The sequence below is a fragment of the Podarcis cretensis genome, assembly GCF_951804945.1.
Source record: "Podarcis cretensis genome assembly, chromosome: 6".
NCBI classification, from domain to species: Eukaryota; Metazoa; Chordata; class Lepidosauria; order Squamata; family Lacertidae; genus Podarcis; species Podarcis cretensis.
The window spans coordinates 5,060,303-5,081,065 of NC_137175.1; the positions used below are offsets into that span (position 1 = coordinate 5,060,303).

At 48.7% G+C, this 20,763-nt stretch overlaps 1 protein-coding gene across 1 annotated transcript in view; it reads right to left on the reverse strand.

Annotated features, from left to right (window-relative positions):
- Positions 1-759: 759 nt before the first annotated feature.
- LOC307219168 (signal-regulatory protein beta-1-like) overlaps positions 760-20,763 on the reverse strand; it is a 30,795-nt gene continuing 10,791 nt past the window's right edge. Inside the window, exons 4-8 of the mRNA XM_079982170.1 lie at positions 15,657-15,823; positions 11,595-11,933; positions 4,552-4,866; positions 2,488-2,832; positions 760-1,001 (exon numbers count right to left, since the gene is read on the reverse strand). Coding sequence (XP_079838296.1) covers positions 856-1,001; positions 2,488-2,832; positions 4,552-4,866; positions 11,595-11,933; positions 15,657-15,823 — 1,312 coding nt within the window. The 3' untranslated portion in view covers positions 760-855. The remainder of the gene's footprint in view (positions 1,002-2,487; positions 2,833-4,551; positions 4,867-11,594; positions 11,934-15,656; positions 15,824-20,763) is intronic.

Below are 20,763 nucleotides of genomic sequence, written 5' to 3' on the forward strand. Positions count from 1 at the left end.
TTTCTAACCCAATGGACATACAGAGCAGGGTAAAACTCTCCAGGGAAAAGGCTTGTTGAAAAAAGAATGTATTCAACAGGACTGGGAAAGGCACTAGGGAGGGAGTTTCAAAAGGAAGATGGCACTGTTCCCATGTTGTACAAAATGGACCTCATGAGATGGTATCTGCAGGAATTCCTCTCTGGCAGAGGAAAATGACAGGCTGGGATGTAAGAGATATAAGCGGTGAGACAATCTCCCAGGTATCCCAGCTGCTTAGGGCTTAGGGCAGGTTTCCTCAAAGTTGGTCCTCCAGATGTTTTTGGCCTACAACTCCCATGATCCCTTGCTAGCAGGACCAGTGGTCAGGGATGATGGGAACCGCAGAGTCTCAATGTCAGGGAACTGCCATTGGAGCCAGAGGGAGAGGGAGGGCTCCAGAGGGATTCTGGAGAGCGTCCCGGGAGGGAGAGAAGCAGCCCATCTTCTGGGGAAGGAAATCAGCGTAACACTAGTGGAGAAGGGGGGCAGATGGGGGAATCGGCGAGGGGGCTCCATGACTCCTCGCCGGAGACCAGCAGGGAGAGCACGGGTCCTCCGCTGCCCACACCCTCCCTGCGCAAAAGGCTTCCACGCAGGGAGAGTAGGCATCAAAGAGCTTCTTCGCTGGAAGAAGTTCAAGAAACGCCCACTCACGGATTCTGCCAGCGATTGAGACAGAAAGGGTTCACTCAGGCAACCCAGCCGGGTGTGGCGCCGATTTACGCACGAGCAACCCCTAGAAACATTACAGCTGAGTTTGAGGAAGCCTGGCTTAGGGCCACCAACTTGAAAGGTAGACAATTTCTAGGTTGGTCTGTCCACTGGCTCCTGACCCTAGGTGCTCACAGTTGTGTTTTTCAGGTTCCCCTTGCCGTGTCCTTTTTTGAGGAAGAGGTATAATAGGAAAGGAGCAACAACAAGGAGTTTGCTGGCCAGAATAAGTCCAATACAGAGACCGAAGGGGGACAGCTGAAAATGACCTGCAAGGGAGAAGACAGGAGATTTAACACCAAGCACAAGAGTCTGTCCGAAGACTCTGGCAAAGAAATCTTCAGAGAACTTACAGTAGAAAGGCAGTAAAGAGCAAGCTGCTGATCTTAACACTTCACTGTGATTGGAGAGTGTTGGGTGGGATGCTAGCCCAGAACTGGACGCCTGGGCTATCAATCCAGCTCCCTGCTTCCTGGTGTTCTCCTTATATGGTGTCATTCTGCAAGACTTTGGTGGCAGGCTGTCTGGCTTTCTTTGAGAGTGTCTTGAGCCCCAGATTGGTCTGAACTGCCCTGGATTGACCCATCTGCTTCAGATCAATCCAGAAATGCACTGAACTGGGGCCAGCATCAAAATGCTGCCTTGAACTATGATAATGGCTCCTGCTTTCCTGGGTGGGGGGTTAGAGTTGGGTATGTGAATGCGTAGAGAAAGTATTATATTTTACAAAGGCTAATTTGTTGCTCCACAAACATTTGCCTCAGGCCCCTCCTGCCAATGGCATGTGGCCCTCATAAAGTTTCCTGGAAACCAATTCCACCAGGGGCACCCCAAACATTTTTGGTTCCAAGGCCAGATTTGGAAAGCTAAGAATGTGTGCTGCAGGCAACAAAAGAACCCCAATGCATTTCACAAAAGAAAAACTGGTGGTGCTCAGAACCGCCCTCCAAAATGAGAAGAGGCAAGTGAGTCTTATTGGGCATCAAGGTGGGCATACCACAAAGCACTATGTAGGGATCCTTTGATCTATACCAAGCAGGAAGCAGCTTTGGCCTCCAAACATGGCTGAATTTCAACTCCCATCACCCCCCACCATTAGTCATGTTCGCAGGGGCTGATGGGAGCTGTAGTTCAGCAAGAGCTGGAGGACCAACCAGCTCCCATATCTGGTCTACACTAACTAGCAGGGCCTCTCCAGGGTCTTGGGCAGAAGCCTTTTTCCTGGGAACTACTGCATGGAACAAAGGGACACGGGTGGCGCTGTGGTTTAAACCATGGAGCCTAGGACTTGTCGATCAGAAGGTTGGTGGTTCGAATACCGGCGATGGGGTGAGCTCCCGTTGCTCGGTCTCTGCTCCTGCCAACCTAGCACATCAAAGTGCAATTAGATAAATAGGTACCACTCCTGCGGGAAGGTAAACGGCATTTCTGTGTGCTGCTCTGGTTTGCAGGAAGCGGCTTAGTCATGCTGGCCACGTGACCCAAAAGCTGTACACTGGCTCCCTCGGCCAATAAAGCAAGATGAGCGCCGCAACCCCAGAGTTGGTCACAACTGGACCTAATGGTCAGGGGTCCCTTTACCTTACTGCATGGAACATGGTTGCTCTTCCAATGAGCTGTAGATCTTCACCTTTAGTGGTCTGAAGATAAGAAGACCAGCACACAGACAGACATACGTGTTGACAAAAAAGCAAACATGGATTGAGGGATGGGGGCCAAAAACCACAAAAATATGGTGTCAGGACCCACACCTACCTGGCTCCATACTGACGCTTTCACTTCCTTCAGTCGGCACCCTGATGTTCAGCACTGACGTCTCAGTCGCTACAGGCTGAGAGTTTTGCGTAACCAGGCAAGTAAATGCAGACTGGTTCCTTTTTTCCGTGGCATTCAGCTTCAGGGAGCTCCTGAGGGTGAATGTCCCATCCCCGTTCTGGGCCATGGGCTCAGCCGTTCCTGTTTCACTCAGGCTGCCGTTCAGAGTCAAGGCCAAGGTTGTGTCTTTTGGGTAAAACCCTTCCGCGCTGCAGCTGAAGGTCACCGATTCATTCAGCGGGACGGGGTTGGCTGGGTTGGCTTCCAGCTTCACTCTGGGTGGAACTGTGTGGACAAAGGCAAAGAAATCTGCATCAGGACCATGCTGTTCCTGAGAGGGAATAGCTCCTGGAATCTCAAGTGTGCTGGAATTGCATTCCTCCTGACAGAGGTATATAAGATTATGCACAGGGTGGAAAAAACGTAGGATTGGGCTTCTCATGCCTGCTACACAGCTTAAGCAAATGTGGCCTCACCCCCTCCTTGAGATCAAGACCCTTAGACATGGGCGTAGCCAGGATTTTTGTTAGGGGGGCAGAACCTCAGTTAGCTATATATTTTTATTGATTTTTATTTAGGGGGTAGCTGCCCTTCCCTGCCCCCCTTGGCTATGCCCATGCCTCTAGAGGTCTTGGACATTGAAATATGCTCGGAGTCGAGAGTGGATTTCATGCTCTTTACTCAGCTCATAGTGGTGAGGAGGAATGGAAGTTCCCCCAGAATGTCTGCTTTCTATACATTATTTACACAATGGGCCCCACGTGATTGGCTAATTCCGGGATTCTCCTGTAGGTCAATCAGGTTGCAGATTCACTTCCACCTGGAGCTGGATTGGGTGGCTCCTCTGGACCAATCAGACTGCTGCATTCTGGGTCCTATTGTTCTAGGACCAATCAGACTGCTGCATTTTGGATCCTATTGTTCTAGGACCAATCAGTCTGCTGCATTTTGGATCCTATTCAACTCAGTACCTAACAGACATTAAGAGCTGTGCTGGCTGGGGCAGATGGGAATTATAGTTCAAAATGTCAGGAAGATACCAGGTTGGCAAATGGGTAATCTATGGAGGCCCATTAAGATATCAGTATCAGGTGGTCTTGGTTGGATGCTACTGTCCATGTCTACAGTGGCGTCTGGGCAGGCATCAGTCAAACATCTAATCTCCTTCAGAATTGGTGTTTGCCTGAGCCTTGGCCTCTGTCTTAGTAGCAGGAATCGCATTTCCCTTCAATGAAAATATCTACGGACCAAAGTGAATGCTACATGCATACCAGTGGCTCTTTTTCCTTAGTCCTTTGTGAGGAGCAATTGGGTGAAGCAGCAGCATGGGAGGCAGAAGGAGCACCTGACCCCTTGCCCTGCCACTTGACTTTGTGGGATGTAATCCACTGGGAGCAGTCAAATACAACATTCCTTGTTTTGCTAGAGTGGACATGCAAGGGAATGTTTGGTCCAGGCAGTCGAAACTTCCTGTTCCTCCTGGGCTGGAACATCCTTCCTCTTGCATGTGACTAGTGGGTGGGCGTGACCTTTCCAGACCAGGTAAAAGGACAAGGCGTGCTGCCACTCTCCTTCTTTTCCATCTTCCTTTCGTCCTGCAAACTTCCTGGAATGAACTGCTGGACTGCTAGTCTGCAGTCACTAGGTAAATCTCCCTTATGGGGTAAACCTGTTAGTATAAGTTTGGAACTTTAAGCCTTAAGCCTGCCTTCAGGGATCACACTGCGCTCTGCCTGATTGTGACTAAACTTTCTTTTTCTTGCTTATCAATAAGACTGTGGTGTCTTTATTATTTTAGGAGAGATTCAAGGGGTCTTACCAGGAAAATATTAGAACACATTTCAATCTGGACAAGCCAGATGGAATTGCGTATTGTCCTCCCAATGGACCTTGGAGCACCAACCTGCTCATCTCTCTTTCTCCCTGGCATCCAAGACCCACAGCTTCTTCCCCTTCTTGCAATGATCTGCCACCCCACAGCCAGACCCCCACCAGTCTCTGTACCTCGTAGGATGTCTCCAAGTTTGAAAAACTCCCGTAGGGGACTCCGCAAGGTCTCGTGTTCAATCTGGCAGATGAGCTGGGACTTCACATCGTCTCTTGTGAGTGGCACCTGTGCGGTGCTCAGCACTTGGTAGGAGATGCTTTCTCCTTCTGGCAGAACGGTGGGCTCTGGGGACACGATCCTGGTGTTGTCCTTCAGCCAAGTGACTTTGATGGCTCGGGGGGAGAATCCATCCGATGTGCAGGTGAAAGTCGCCGAGGTCCCAGATAACACTCTGCTCGCAGGACCCTCGATAGATGGCTGGGATGGCGTGGCTGTGGGGGAAAGAGTGACATCACCTGTCATTCCCTGCAGGATGCGGCCCATCCCCAATCCAAAGGGAAATCCTTTGGGGGGCCAGTGGGCCCTTTTGGAATTTTGAGGGTGTGCTGCGGGCACCAGTCACAAAATGGCTGCCTGGGTGCAGGAGGAAGAGGGAAGGGGGCACAACACAGAATGTCTGTCACATCTAAAAGCAGAAAAAAAGGGAAGACCACAAAATGATGTGGGCATAGAGTTGGAAGGGACCCCGAGGGTCATCTAGTCCAACCCCCTGCAATGCGGGAATATGAGCTGTCCCCTATAGGAAGTGAACCTGCAACCTTGGCATTATCAGCACCATGCTCTAACCCAGTGTTTCCCAACCTTGGGCCACCAGCTGTTTTTGAACTACAATTCCCATCATCCCTGACCACTGGTCTTGCTAGCTAGGGATGATGGGAGTTGTAGTCCAAAAACAGCTGGAGGCCCAAGGTTGGGAAACACTGCTAACCAACTGAGCTGTCCAGGGTGACAATGGTTCTATCAATAGGAAAAAGGTCCTTTCATCAGCCACCACTGTGCTTCATCAGAGAGAGATGCTCTTTGCCCCTCTCCCTCTTCCCTCAAATGCCCAAATTATTAACAGATCAATTAGTAATAATAATAATAATAATAATAATAATAATTTATTATTTGTACCCTGCCCATCTGGCTGGGTTTCCCCAGCCACTCTGGGCGGCTTCCATAAAAACCAAAAATACACTAAAATATCACAGATTAAAAACTTCCCTGAACAGGGCTGCCTTAAGATGTCTTCTGAATGTCAGGTAGTTATTTATCGCTTTGACATCTGATGGGAGGGCGTTCCACAGGGCAGGCGCCACTACCGAGAAGGCCCTCTGCCTGGTTCCCTGTAGCTTTGCTTCTCGCAATGAGGGAACCGCCAGAAGGCCCTCGGCGCTGGACCTCAGCGTCCGGGCAGAACGATGGGGGTGGAGATACTCCTTCAGGTATACTGGGCCGAGGCCGTTTAGGGCTTTAAAGGTCAACACCAGCACTTTGAATTGTGCTCGGAAACGTACTGGGAGCCAATGTAGGTCTTTCAAGACCGGTGTTATGTGGTCTCGGCGGCCGCCCCCAGTCACCAGTCTAGCTGCCACATTCTGGATTAGTTGTAGTTTCCGAGTCACCTTCAAAGGTAGCCCCACATGGAGCGCATTGCAGTACTCCAAGTGGGAGATAACTAGAGCATGCACCACTCTGGCGAGACAGTCCGCGGGCAGGTAGGTTCTCAGCCTGCGTACCAGGTGGAGCTGGTAAACAGCTGCCCTGGATACAGAATTGACCTGCGCCTCCATGGACAGCTGTGAGTCCAAAATGACTCCCAGGCTGCGCACCTGGTCCTTCAGGGGCACAATTACCCTATTCAGGACCAGGGAGTCCTCCACACCAGCCCGCCCCCTGTCCCCCAAGAGCAGTACTTCTGCCTTGTCAGGATTCAACCTCAATCCATTAGCCGCCATCCATCCTCCAACTGCCTCCAGGCACTCACAAAGGACCTTCACCGCCTTCACTGGTTCTGATTTGAAAGAGAGGTAGAGCTGGGTATCATCTGCATATTGATGGACACCCAGTCCAAACCCCCTGATGATCTCTCCCAGCGGCTTCATATAGATGTTAAAAAGCATGGGGGAGAGGACAGTGTTGGGATTCAGAACTTACTGGGTTAATTTTGTTCTGAGTGTGCCTCCTATTCTGACGTTTGGAAGGAGGGAGGAGCTCTACTTGTTGTTCTCTCTTTGTCTCTGAGAGAGACGGACGCCATGAATGCTAGCAGTCCAGGAGAATCTGAGAAATGCTGAGCTGTAAATACTTGCTGCAATAAAGAACTGATGAATTTGGACATACAGGTGCTTGGTGTGTTTGTCTGGATCTGAAGCAGCCTGCAACAGTTTTGATCCGCTGTGTTTTTACTCTGCAAGGCGAAACCGGAGAGCAGAAGGTCTGCGCAGCTTGGCACGGCTGGGAAGTGTGCCGGACCGCATTATACTGGGGCTAATTGGGCCATAAAGTAATTAGCCAATAAAGATCTTATCTCAGATCGTCACAGGTTATGGAGGACCTAATTACCGCTAATAAAACTGTTGCTGAGAGTCTGCCGGTGAGCTTTGAAGTCAGCTTTGATCAGCTGGAAAGACGCTAGACGAAGCGGAGGTCTGCGTTCTGTGTTTTGCCTGCTGCAGAGAGGCAAGAGTAGCTGAGAGCTGAGAGCAGCTGGCTGGGACGCTGTGTTTTGCCTGATGCTGAGAGGCAGAGAGCTGGGAAAGCAGCTGAGAAATCGGGTGCCGGAGAGCTGGTGATACGTGAGTACAGCTGGGGCCCCGGGGAAGAGGAGAGAATGGCAGACAGCCAGGTCCTTGAGGACGTTCCGCTTGAAAAGCTCACTTTAAGAAGTTGGGCAACCTGGTCCAGAAGAGTAAGGGGTTGGTTTCTGGTTACTGGGCTTTGGGATGTAAGCCAGAAAGAACCACGTCCCCTGAATCCAGGTCCTGAAGGGACAGACATTACTGGCTTTGAGGCTGCGTTGCCTGAAGATAGCCAGCAGAGAATGCAAAGAGAGCTTGCTATGCTGAAAGCATGCGTACATGCATCACTCTTGCCCAGTTTGGAGGGCGTAAAGTCAGCAAGGGCTGCCTGGGAGGTGCTGAGAAGTTTGTGTGAAACTTCAGCAGGATGCCAGGGCCCTGGAGAAGTCATGAAGAGCCTGGAAATGGCTGAAGCCCCAGTCCCTGAGGTGCAAGTCGGGGGGGCTGAGAATTCCAAAGGCAAGTTTCAAACGTTTTCCACTGTGAGTGCTGAAGTGAAACGCAGTTTCAGCGAGGGCAGGGCTGGCACAGAGTGCTCTTCCGGAAGAAGGGGGGCCAGGCCAGCTGAAAGGAGCCCTGGGCAGTATTTTTCCACCGAGGATTGTCGTCCTCAGCCAAAGTCTGGAAGGCTGCGGAGAGCTAGACGCTTCAAGGTCGGCCACCTGGACAGAGTGAAGATAAGGCCTAAAGAGTCACGTGGGAACGCAGAGGCCAGACCGGTCTCCAAGGCAACGGAGGAGGCTACTTCTACGGAAGCTGCCAAGGTCCTGAGTAAGGGGGAGTTGGTTGCCAAGACAACCAGACAGAACTGCTGCAGAAGCTCAAAGAGAGGGGGCAGCGGGACATTTGTTGCCAGTATGGCGTTGTTTGAGGACAGCTCTGCCGAGAAAGGCACTGATTTTCGCTTTCTAATCGACTCAGGAGCTAACTGCAACCTGATTCCAGAGACCCCTGCAGTCGAGATTTGGAATTGCAAGGCAATTCCGGCTGGGAAAACCGTTCAGTTTGCAAGTGGGGAAAAGAAAAATGTGAATAACATTGCAAATGTCTTTTTTTCTGTTTTGCAGGAGCAGATGGAAGTTTGCATTGTGCCGGGAGTGCAACACTGTATTTTATCTGTGCCTTATTTGTTGAAAAAGGGGTTTAAGGTTTGCTTTGAACACGATTTTTGTACAATCTCCAAAGGAGGGAAGCAACTGGTCAGAGTTGCAAAGGGGCAGAATGATCTCTTCATTCTTAAAACGTCTCTGGAGGGTGAGGGGAAGGTTGGGAAAGCACAAGCCCTGCGTGCTACAGTTCCCACTCATGTTTCATGTTCTTGTGCGTGGCATAAGAAGACAGCTCATGCTTGTCTTGAAGAACTACAGGTGCTACCTGAGGTTTCCAAAGGCTGTAGAATTGAAGAATGTGCAAGAGTCCTAGATTGTCAGGCTTGCAGACAGGCAAAGATAAGAGGGTGCAGTTACCCCAGGGTGGAGAGGGTAACCACAAAACCTTTTGATCTTGTGCACATAGATCTGTTGGGTCCCATGAAGGAACCAAGTTTGGGAGGGGCCAGGTTTCTGCTGACGCTGCAGGATGATTTTTCGCAGAACACCTGGACACATGGTCTCAAATCCAAGGAAGATGCAGCACAGCTGATTAGACGTTGGATTGAGGAGGTGGAACTAAAGTTCTCCACCAGAGTCAGGGAAATTGCTAGTGACAGAGGTTCACAGTTTACTGGGTCTGCTTTGCAGAAGTTCTTTCACAAGAAAGGGATAAGTCACACAGTGACTTCTCCTCAACAGAGGGGGGTAGCAGAGCTCAGAAGTGAGGCTCTGGTTAAAGCTGCACAGGTGATGCTGTCAGACTCTGGGTTACCTTCAAGGTTTTGGATGGAGGCAGTTAAATATGTGAGCTTCACCTGGAATCGGTCCTACAATTCAGTGGTAGGAGACACACCGTTTTTCATGCTTCACAGGAGGAAGCCTCAGGTACACTTCCTCCGTGCGTTCGGATCAACGGCCTCGCTGCCGGTGCCTGAAGCTTTGCGAGGGCCAGGTGAACCCAAGTTCCAGAAAATGATCTTCTGTGGGTATGAGCCAGCGGCTCGTGCATGGAGGTTTGCTTACCCGTCAGGTGATCAGAGTAAGCTGCTGATCAGTAAACACGCTGAGTTCTGTAAGCAGGAGGAAAGGTCAAAGACCCCTGCCAGACGCGATATTCTTTCAGAATGTCTTTCTGATTCAGAGCAGGAAGGTTCTGATGAGGAGGAAGGAGAGCCAGGAGCTGAGTCTGCTGATGACGATCAGCTCACTGACCAAAGTCAGGAGCAGGATGGGGCATCTCCGCAAGTTGTAAAAAGAGAGCCCAAGAGTGAGCCTAGTTCTCCTGTGAGGGTAATTCCAAGGGTTCGAAGACGCGTTAAGTCAGAGGGGGAATCCCAGGATGCAGAGGACACACCTGCTGACCACAGTGAGTCAGAGGAAGTGCCTGAGTTTGTGCCCAGGCAGTCCAGTCGCACAACGAAGGGAATTCCACCTGAGAGGTATCAGGCCACAGGTGCGTGGGCAAGTTTCGCACAGTGCGAATCTGAGAGTTGTGAGGATGTTCTACAGATGCCTGACAGGAACGCCAGGAGAGGGCGCAAGGCATTGGGGAAGAGATTGATCTCACAGAGGTCTGCAAAGGTACATCCACAAATCACCTCAGGAATGGAGGCAAGAGGGGGTGTTGGGATTCAGAACTTACTGGGTTAATTTTGTTCTGAGTGTGCCTCCTATTCTGACGTTTGGAAGGAGGGAGGAGCTCTACTTGTTGTTCTCTCTTTGTCTCTGAGAGAGACGGACGCCATGAATGCTAGCAGTCCAGGAGAATCTGAGAAATGCTGAGCTGTAAATACTTGCTGCAATAAAGAACTGATGAATTTGGACATACAGGTGCTTGGTGTGTTTGTCTGGATCTGAAGCAGCCTGCAACAGTTTTGATCCGCTGTGTTTTTACTCTGCAAGGCGAAACCGGAGAGCAGAAGGTCTGCGCAGCTTGGCACGGCTGGGAAGTGTGCCGGACCGCATTATACTGGGGCTAATTGGGCCATAAAGTAATTAGCCAATAAAGATCTTATCTCAGATCATCACAGACAGAACCCTGAGGCACCCCACAAGTGAGGGCCCAGGGGTCTGAACACTCATCCCCCACCACCACTTTCTGAACATGGCCCAGTAGGAAGGAGCGGAACCACTGTATGACAGTGCCCCCAGCTCCCAGCCCCTCTAGACGGTCCAGAAGGATGTTATGTTTGATTGTATCAAAGGCCGCTGAGAGATCCAGCAGAACTAGGAAACAACTCTCACCTTTGTCCCTAGCTCACCGGAGATCATCAACCAGCGCGACCAAGGCAGTTTCAGTCCCATGATGAGGCTTGAATCCTGATTGGAAGGGATCCAAATGGTCCGCATCCTCCAGGCGTGCCTGGAGTTGTTCAGCAACCACGCGCTCAATCACCTCAATCAATTAGGAAATCAGACCAGGCTGGGGGGTGGAGTCTTTATTTCCGCGGAGAGCAGGAATCCTGAGAGCAGGACTTGCTAGAGGGGAAACATGACCACCTGGCCCCTGGGACTCCCTCAGGCCACACCCCTTCTTCCCAGGCCATGCCCTCATTGGTCCTGATTTGCTGGCCTGGTAAAATTTCACATTGGTCACTCTCCCACTTTTTGACTCTATCCCATCCACTGGCATGACCAATTCAGCCAGCTAGCCCTGGGGATTATCTAATTGATTTTTGAACTTTATTGTTATTCATGTTTTTATACTGTATTTTATGCTGCTTTTATAATTAAGTGTTTTAAACTGTTTTAAATTTGTTGTTAGCTGCCCCGAGCCCAGTTTTTGAACCGGGAAGGGCAGGGTATAAATAAATTATTATTATTATTATTATGATGATGATGATGATGATGATGATGTGCCCCTTTGAAATTGACCAGTAGGGAATAGAGTCCTTAGGATGAAAAAGCTTGTCATCTCCACCCCCCACCCGCCCTACAACAGGCTCTCCATTGGACTGTGGTTCTGTACCAGTTAAATTTACATTGCATGCAAATGCTTATAAGTGTAGATTTTCAAGGAATGAAAAGCAGCTTTGGGACCCTTGGGGAAGGGGAAGGAAATAGATTTTTGTGCAGAAAACCCCCCAGCAGGGAAGGAGTGATGTGCCCTTACTCCTCTCATCAGTGCTTCACTCGAACATGCCGCCCACCAAGGCTATTTTTCACTTTTCAAAAAAGGTCCCAGCCTCATTAGATGCCTTTGCTTTTCTACATAATGTGGAGCTTCTGGGGCGAGGGGGGCAGATAGTCCTCCTTGGAAACGAAGAGAAATTGAGGGATACTTACCAATCACGGAAACCTCAGTGCCCACTCCCGATTTAAATTCTGTTTCTTGGGATCCTGCCCTGTACTTGACACAGTAATAGGTCCCGGCATCCTCAGGTCGGATGGTGCTGATCCGGATGCTGAAGTCTGTTTCTGATCCAGGAACAACCCTAGTCACGCGGGAAGGATATTGTCCTCTTTCACTGTAAATGGGCTGCTTTCTGTCTGACCCCTTGTGCCATTTCATGCTTCCTGGTGGACCAGTTCCACGTATTGTACACGTCAGAGTGAGGGTCTCTCCTGATGACACAGACAAGGGTCCTGGGGGCTGCAGAATTTCCAAATCTTGGCCTTTGGCACCTGCAGCAAAATGAGTAGCATGTAACCTCCAACATTTCTCTGATGAAAACAGGGACTTCCTATTCCTTAATAATGATTTTACTATTTATACCCCGCCCAACTGACTGGGTTGCCCCAGACACTCTGGGCAGCTTCCAACATATATAAAAATATAATAAAACATTAAACATAAAAAAATACCTTCCCCATACACGACTGCCTTCAGACAGCTCAGGGGTTGGAGAACTCAATCCCCTCCAACATTTATCCATGAAAATAGGGACATCCTAAGGGAAAGCGGATGGGAAGCGGATGGGACTTGTCAACCAGAAGGTCGGTGGTTCTTGTCAATCAGAAGGTCGGTGGTTCAAATCCCCACGATGGGGTGAGCTCCCGTTGCTCGGTCCCAGCTCTTGCCAACCTAACAGTTTGAAAGCACATCAAAGTGCAAGTAGATAAATAGGTGCCACTCTGGCGGGAAGGTAAACGGTGTTTCCGTGCGCTGCTCTGGTTTGCCAGAAGCGGCTTAGTCATGCTGGCCACATGACCCGGAAGCTGTACGCCGGCTCCCTCGGCCAAAAAAGCAAGATGAGTGCTGGACCTAATGGTCAGGGGTCCTTTTACCTTTACCTTTAAGGAAAAGCAGGACATTCTGCAATGAAATTAGAAACCAAGATGGCTTCTGTAAATGCAGGACTGTCCTTGGGAAATAGGGACACTTGGAGGATCTGATAACACCTTCTTCTTCTTTTTCTCCAGACTTTGGGTTGTATCAAACATTGTTTGCGTGTGAGTGAAACAGTACCGGATTGAACCCTGTGGAGGCCCCTAGGCAGTCAAAAAAATAATAATGGGGGGGGGGGTCCTCGCAAATTATCTCCTAATACTTGATTATAATTTTCTTTCAAGATCAAATCAATATTGTTTGTTCCCTTGTCATGGGGTCCCTGAAAGGTGTGGGGCCCCTAGGTCAGTTCCTGGCTATTTGGAGTGAACTGTCTTTCACCCATGGGGCAGAGCTTCGTTTTCTGCTTCTCCCCCAGCAGCCCCCGAGTGCACCTTGAAATCTGCTTCAGAGGGTTAGAGCAGAATTTGAGAGTCCATAAGGGGCGGCAGAAATGGAGGCAGTGAGAGATTTTACTTTCTTGGGCTCCATGATCACTGCAGATGGTGACAGCAGTCACAAAATTAAAAGACGCCTGCTTCTTGGGAGAAAAGCAACAACAAACCTAGACAGAATCTTAAAAAGCAGAGACATCACCTTGCCAACAAAGGTCCGTATAGTTAAAGCTATGGTTTTCCCAGTAGTGATGTATGGAAGTGAGAGCTGGACCATAAAGAAGGCTGATTGCTGAAGAATTGATGCTTTTGAATTCTGGTGCTGGAGGAGACTCTTGAGAGTCCCATGGACTGCAAGAAGATCAAACCTCTCCATTCTGAAGGAAATCAGCCCTGAGTGCTCACTGGAAGGACAGATCTTGAAGCTGAGGCTCCAAGACTTTGGCCACCTCATGAGAAGAGAAGACTCCCTGGAAAAGACCCTGATGTGGGGAAAGATGGAGGGCACAAGGAGAAGGGGACGACAGAGGATGAGATGGTTGGACAGTGTTCTTGAAGCTACCAGCATGAGTTTGACCAAACCATGGGAGGCAGTGGAAGACAGGAGTGCCTGGCGTGCTGTGGTCCAGGGTGTCACGAAGAGGCGAACACGACTAAACGACCAAACAACAACAACAACAAAGGGGCGGCAGCAGAAGGAAAGGAAGGTGAAATCTCACTGCATGTGCAGACATTCAGTCATATAAGGATGCATTTAATCCAGGGAATGAAAATGGGAAAACAGAGATAAGATGAAGGACAACAAAGCCCTGCTCACCTCAATTCTTCTCCAAAGCATTTCTCCAGAGGCGCATAATTTATGCAAGTATTCCAGTTCCAATAGTCATGGCACTCCTACTTCAGACTAGCTGGCAATGTTTATTTTTTGTTTGCTTTTTCTGTTTTTCTTAATTCTCTCTCATTTTAGCAGGCAAAATTTAATGGACCGCAAAAGCTGTTACCAAGTACTGCCAAATACTAACTGCTACCGCATGCCTCCTATCTCTCACTGTATTTTTGTTATGAAATAGTGTTGTATATGTTATAAGAATTTACGGTCTCAAATATATAAACTAAATGTTCATAAATATACAAGGCAAACACATACATAAGTATATAAACCACGTGTCTGAAATAGTACAGGAGAGCAATCCTGAAGCCATTTTGACTCTCCCAGTGACCTCAAATATTTCTCTGCAAGGAAGAAGGAAATTGGGGGAAACCTTCCCATTGCCTCTTTGCCTACAAATCTTTTCTTAAGGGCGTATTTGTGTGTGAATAGGGTGAGCCTGTGACCTGGATTCAGGAACTAAGTATTTAGCATCTCAGAAGGAATGGCCAGGCTGCCCAGATGAAGCAATCAGTGACCATTATCAGGTATCCTGACAAACAGGATTTCTGTTGGAGACCGCCTCCTTCAGTGATGTATGCAAAATGTTTTGAGGGGTGGTCTTGAGCTACAGGGAGGGCAATTTCAAAAGTCTATATAAGGGCTTGTGCACCATTGTTCTGGGTCCCTCCTGGGTGTGGTGAGTGAGCACCCTATTGCAACAGTTAATAAAGATCAGGCTTACTAGCTGCCTTGCTTCTCAATATACTTCAGTTGGCCTCTGTTATTTTATCCTACTGATAGGGGACCCACTTAAGGACTCTATACAGGCTCTTGGATACCCCATAAGGGAAAAGGAGCAGTTTTTTCTTATGTCAACATGAAATCTGTTCACAGAGAATAACTGATGGATAATCAGGGTGGGGAATGGTTTCCACTCTAACCACAGTCCTCTAACCTGAATATTTTGTTTGAAAAGCTACAAAGCCGTGATTTAAAAAAGAAGAACAAAGACAAATCTTGCCTTGCGTTTTATTACTTTGTTACATTGAAAGCAGGAATGGGGAACCTATGGGGAAGATCTGGAAATGGGGCCTTCACTGTTGCAAAATTGGGGAAGCATTGCAATTCATCTTCAGAATCAACAGAATCAATGTCCTATGAGAGAACATATTGCCAAGGCCTGACTTTTCATCAAAATATACAAGTTCAATATAATGCAGACTCTGGAGACTTTGAGATATGCTTATGAATACTGAAAGGACTGGTCCCTCCAAATTTGCCACCTTTGGTCATGTCCACCACAAGTGCCTATAGCATTATTCTATTATTATTATTATTACTTCACAAAAGTTACCCAAAGCTACTTACAAGCACTATCTAAACACTAAAGCCAATTGCAAGAAACACAAGCATTAAAAATCTAGAAAATACATCTCTACAAATGCAAGTTGGGTCTAACAGATCCGGCAACACTAAAAAAGGCCACAAGTACTTGAAACCTTCTACTTCAAGGCCAAAAAGCTCAGGTAAAAAGGGAGAGCATTCCACAAATGTGGAGCCACCACTGAAAAGGCCCCTTATAACGCAGGCACTCCCATAATAGAGGCACACAGAGAAGGACCTCAGCTGACAGCCACAAGTTCCCTATCTTTTCTTGCTACACCGAGGCTCACCAACCTGGTGCCCTCCAATTCCCAAATATATTGGGGGCACCAGAGTGGCAATTTCTGGAAAGTTGTAGCTCATACTGGACTTCACCATACCTAGAAATCTGTGCAAGCCTGCAAGTTCAATGTCTACCTTTAAACACTCACCCAGCATTTGCAGGAGAAGGAGCAGCAGCAGAAATGAGTGAGGAGATGCAGAGAAGGAGCGCAAAGCAGCCATCGGGGTGACAGAAAGGAAACCCTTCTGTGCTGTGTCTGAGCTCAACCTTTTTACATCAGATGTTGCCTCCGCAGAAAGGAAGAGGAAACGGTTGCTTCATCTAGTTCCCAGCAATCCTGTTTAGATTATTTAAAAGCCCCCAAAATTGCGCAAGAGATGGAGGTTGGAGGTTGCAGATCACAGAATCACAGAACTGCAGAGTTGAAAGGGACCCCGCGGTTCATCTAGTCCAGGGGCCAGCAACATTTTTCTGCAGGGGCCTGGTCCACTGTCCCTCAGACCATGTGGTGGGCCAGACCATAGCTGTCAATTTACAGATTTGAAAATAAGGGACCAGCAGCCTTGAAAATAAGGGACCAGAAACCAAAATAAGGGATTTTGCTTAGCTTATACAGAAATCCGGCACTGATGGAGCCATGCTGCTTTTGCTGCAACTGACTCTGTTTTGCAGGGGGTTGGACTAGATGATCCTAAGGGTCTACAACTCCGACCAAAGAAGAGTGGCAGACAAAACTGATGAACGATGTCCAGATGGCAAAGCTTACAGGCAGAATTACAAACCAGGAAGAGGACCTCTTTAATAAAGAATAGGGAAAGTTTATAATTTAGTTGAAAAGCTATTGTAAAGAGTTACGTACACTGGTAGGATTGACAGAAAACTTGTAGTAAAAATTTGAACTATGGATGATTTATAAAAATAGAGTTATGAAAGGGATGAAGAGGGGGAAATTACTACATTAAGATGCTGCACTGATTGGAGGGGATGCTAAGCAGCACGTCGGGGCTGCCGCTGTCCTGGTGCGAGGAGTTCCATCAGCCCTTCCCCGCCAGAGAGAGAGGGAGGGAGACTCTCGCCCACGCTGCCCATGAGCCCGGCATGAGGTAGTTGCGGTGCGGCCACGGCCACTGAAGTACCGCCCTTCTGTGTCCCTCCCCATCCCCTCCTCTTCCTCCTCCCTCAGGCTGCCTCCTCAGCCGCTGCTGCCACCTCCGGCTTCCCCTGGCAGCGTGGCAGAAATCTCGCAAAAGAGGGGGGCTGCCTGCCTGCCCACCACCACCCGTCTCCTCACAACGCGCCCCTGAGGGGGGGAAAGGGAGAGACAGAGACACGGCAGCTCATGCGCACGCTGGCTCTCGCGGTGGAGGACCCCGAGCTGCTGCTTCCCTCCCGAGCCAGGCGAGCATGAAAACCGGGAAATTTAAGACAAAATAAAAGAAAAAAAATTCCTTCTAGTAGCACCTTAAAGACCAACTAAGTTAGTTCTAGGTATGAGCTTTCGTGTGCATGCACACAAAAGCTCATACCTAGAACTAACTTAGTTGGTCTTTAAGGTGCTACTTCAAGGGACGCAGGTGGCGCTGTGGGTTAAAGCCTCAGTGCCTAGGGCTTGCCGATCGAAAGGTCGGCGGTTCGAATCCCTGCGGCGGGGTGCGCTCCCGCTGCTCGGTCCCAGCGCCTGCCAACCTAGCAGTTCAAAAGCACCTCCGGGTGCAAGTAGATAAATAGGGACCGCTTACCAGCGGGAAGGTAAACGGCGTTTCCATGTGCAGCTCTGGCTCTGGCTCTGGCTCTGGCTCTGGCCAGAGCAGCGATGTCACGCTGGCCACGTGACCCGGAAGTGTCTCCGGACAGCGCTGGCCCCTGGCCTCTTAAGTGAGATGGGCGCACAACCCCAGAGTCTGTCAAGACTGGCCCGTACGGGCAGGGGTACCTTTACCTTTACCTTAAGGTGCTACTAGAAGGAATTTTTTTTCTTTTCTTTTGTTTTGACTATGGCAGACCAACACGGCTACCTACCTGTAACGGGAAATTTAAGGGACATCATCAATCTGGGACAGCAGTGGGAAATGGAGCTGGGATAAGGGAGTTTCCCGCCAAATGAGGAACTGTCTTGGGCCCGGTCTTATTCAACATCTTTATCAACGACTTGGATGATGGACTCAAGGGCATCCTGATCAAATTTGCAGATGACACCAAACTGGGAGGGGTGGCTAACACCCCAGAGGACAGGATCACACTTCAAAACGACCTTGACAGATTAGAGAACTGGGCCAAAACAAACAAGATGAATTTTAACAGGGAGAAATGTAAAGTATTGCACTTGGGCAAAAAAAATGAGAGGCACAAATACAAGATGGGTGACACCTGGCTTGAGAGCAGTACATGTGAAAAGGATCTAGGAGTCTTGGTTGACCACAAACTTGACATGAGCCAATAGTGTGACGCGGCAGCTAAAAAAGCCAATGCAATTCTGGGCTGCATCAATAGGAGTATAGCATCTAGATCAAGGGAAGTAATAGTGCCACTGTATTCTGCTCTGGTCAGACCTCACCTGGAGTACTGTGTCCAGTTCTGGGCACCACAGTTCAAGAAGGACACGGACAAACTGGAACGTGTCCAGAGGAGGGCAACCAAAATGGTCAAAGGCCTGGAAACGATGCCTTATGAGGAACGGCTAAGGGAGCTGGGCATGTTTAGCCTGGAGAAGAGGAGGTTAAGGGGGGATGTGATAGCCATGTTCAAATATATAAAAGGATGTCACATAGAGGAGGGAGAAAGGTTGTTTTCTGCTGCTCCAGAGAAGCGGACACGGAGCAATGGATCCAAACTACAAGAAAGAAGATTGCACCTAAACATTAGGAAGAACTTCCTGACAGTAAGAGCTGTTTGACAGTGGAATTTGCTGCCAAGGAGTGTGGTGGAGTCTCCTTCTTTGGAGGTCTTTAAGCAGAGGCTTGACAACCATATGTCAGGAGTGCTCTGATGGTGTTTCCGGCTTGGCAGGGGGTTGGACTCGATGGCCCTTGTGGTCTCTTCCAACTCTAGGATTCTATGATTCTATGGTTGACAGCTATGGGCCAGACTATTTTGGGGAGGGGGGAATCAACGAATTCCTATGCCCCACAAATAACCCAGAGATGCATTTTAAATGAAAGGACACATTCTACTCATGTAAAAACTGTTAGGATATAGTTCCATTCCAACTTAAAAGGGAACAGACATGACTGTTTTGTGTCACATGCTTGTTTACTTCCAGCACTTGCTGGGAACTTCCGTTTCTATATTGCTTTTGCTTTTAGCTGCTGTTTTGCTGGACACGAAGGGAAGCAGGCAGGTTTTTTCCTTTGTTCCTGAACTATGCTAAAGAAATGCTGCAAATATGCTTACATATTTCTCTGTCCGCCACTTCTGCTGTGAGAAGATTTACTGTATTTTTTGCTCCATAAGATGCAGCTGACCATAAGATGCACCTAGTTTTTAGAGGAGAACAAGAAAAAAAATATTCTGAACTAAACAATGGATGTATGATTTTTGTGGCTCATGCTGTGGCCACAGACATGTGATCTGATGGTGAATTTGGGGTGACTCAATGCAAAAATCCTGAGGACCCATGTGGATCTGTGCTTTGTAACCACGTTTTTGCACCATTGCGGCCCCACGCAACAGTGGGTGTGTTATTCTTTTGGTGCAGGTTGTAGCAATGGACATGCTATGTGATCTGATGGTGAATTTGGGATGACTCAATGTAAAAATCCTGAGGATCCATGGGCTTTTACCTTCCCCCCCGGCAGCCTCCGCTAGCGTCCTTTATCTCCCTCCTGATCCCTTACTGATCAGCTGCTTCCTTTCAACACTCCCTTCCGTCTTGTTTGCCTTAGTGTCTTTTCCTTAGCTGGATCAGTTTTTTGCTCCTCCTTTTCTTCTAATTTATCTCCTTATTGCTCTAGTCTTCCTGTTTTCCCCCTTTGCAAGTTCACTGTCTTTATCTCCCCCCTCCCAGGCAGCCTCCTTTATCTCTAGCGTCCCTTATCTCTCTTCCCGATCGACAAATGATCAGTGGCTTTGTTTCAACACCCCCAAAAAAACCCCATGATCTGCTTTTTGCCCCTGGGCAATTCAGCTCCAGGCACCACACATTCGCTCCATTTCCCCTTACTTTTTAGGAAGAAAAAAGTGTGTCTTATGGAGCAAAAAATACGGTATTCACTCTGCTGATAGAGCGTGCATGGGTTTCTAAACGTATCTGTTCCAAGGAAGACCAGTGATCGTCCAGCTGCTGGCCGGTGGCTGGAGCCAGCTGGGGGCCTGCCTGATGCCCCCGTCTCCCCGGAAGTATCCCAACAAAAACATGCTGATTCCTGGACTGTCCGCAGGCCAGATTGGACCACATCCGGCCCCCGGACCTTAGGTTGCCTACCCCGATATAGTGCAACTGCCAGCAATGCACGAATCTGAGCTAAAGCATCCATAACAGATGGCCATCCAAACTCTGCTTAAAAACCCTCCAAAGAATGAGAGTCCACAACTTCCCGAGGGAGACTGATCCAATGTCAAACAGCTCTTGCTGTCAGTAAGGTCTTCCTGGTGTTTAGTCAGAATTTCCTTTTGTAAATTGAAGCCACTGGTTCAAGGCCTACCTTCCAGATAAACTGTCAGTTTGCATTTCTTAGTGCAGAAAGTATTGATCTGATGTGTAGCTTTCCTATTCTAATTAATTCAAGAGGGTTCTGGGAGCTTCTGGGAGCTTCTCTGTGTGAAAGGAACAAGCAGAAGGTTTCTGATGTTTGGGTTATTCCTTCAGAGAAGCTGAGTACAGCTGGCGTAAACTGAATCATAGAATCCTAGAGTTGGAAGAGACCACAAGGGCCATCGAGTCCAACCCCCTGCCAAGCAGGAAACACCATCAGAGCACTCCGGACATATGGTTGTCAAGCCTCTGCTTAAAGACCTCCAAAGAAGGAGACTCCACCACACTCCTTGGCAGCAAATTCCACTGTCAAACAGCTCTTACTGTCAGGAAGTTCTTCCTAATGTTTAGGTGGAATCTTCTTTCTTGTAGTTTGGAGCCATTGCTCCGTGTCCGCTTCTCTGGAGCAGCAGAAAACAACCTTTCTCCCTCCTCTATGTGACATCCTTTTATATATTTGAACATGGCTATCATATCACCCCTTAACCTCCTCTTCTCCAGGCTAAACATGCCCAGCTCCCTTAGCCGTTCCTCATAAGGCATCGTTTCCAGGCCTTTGACCATT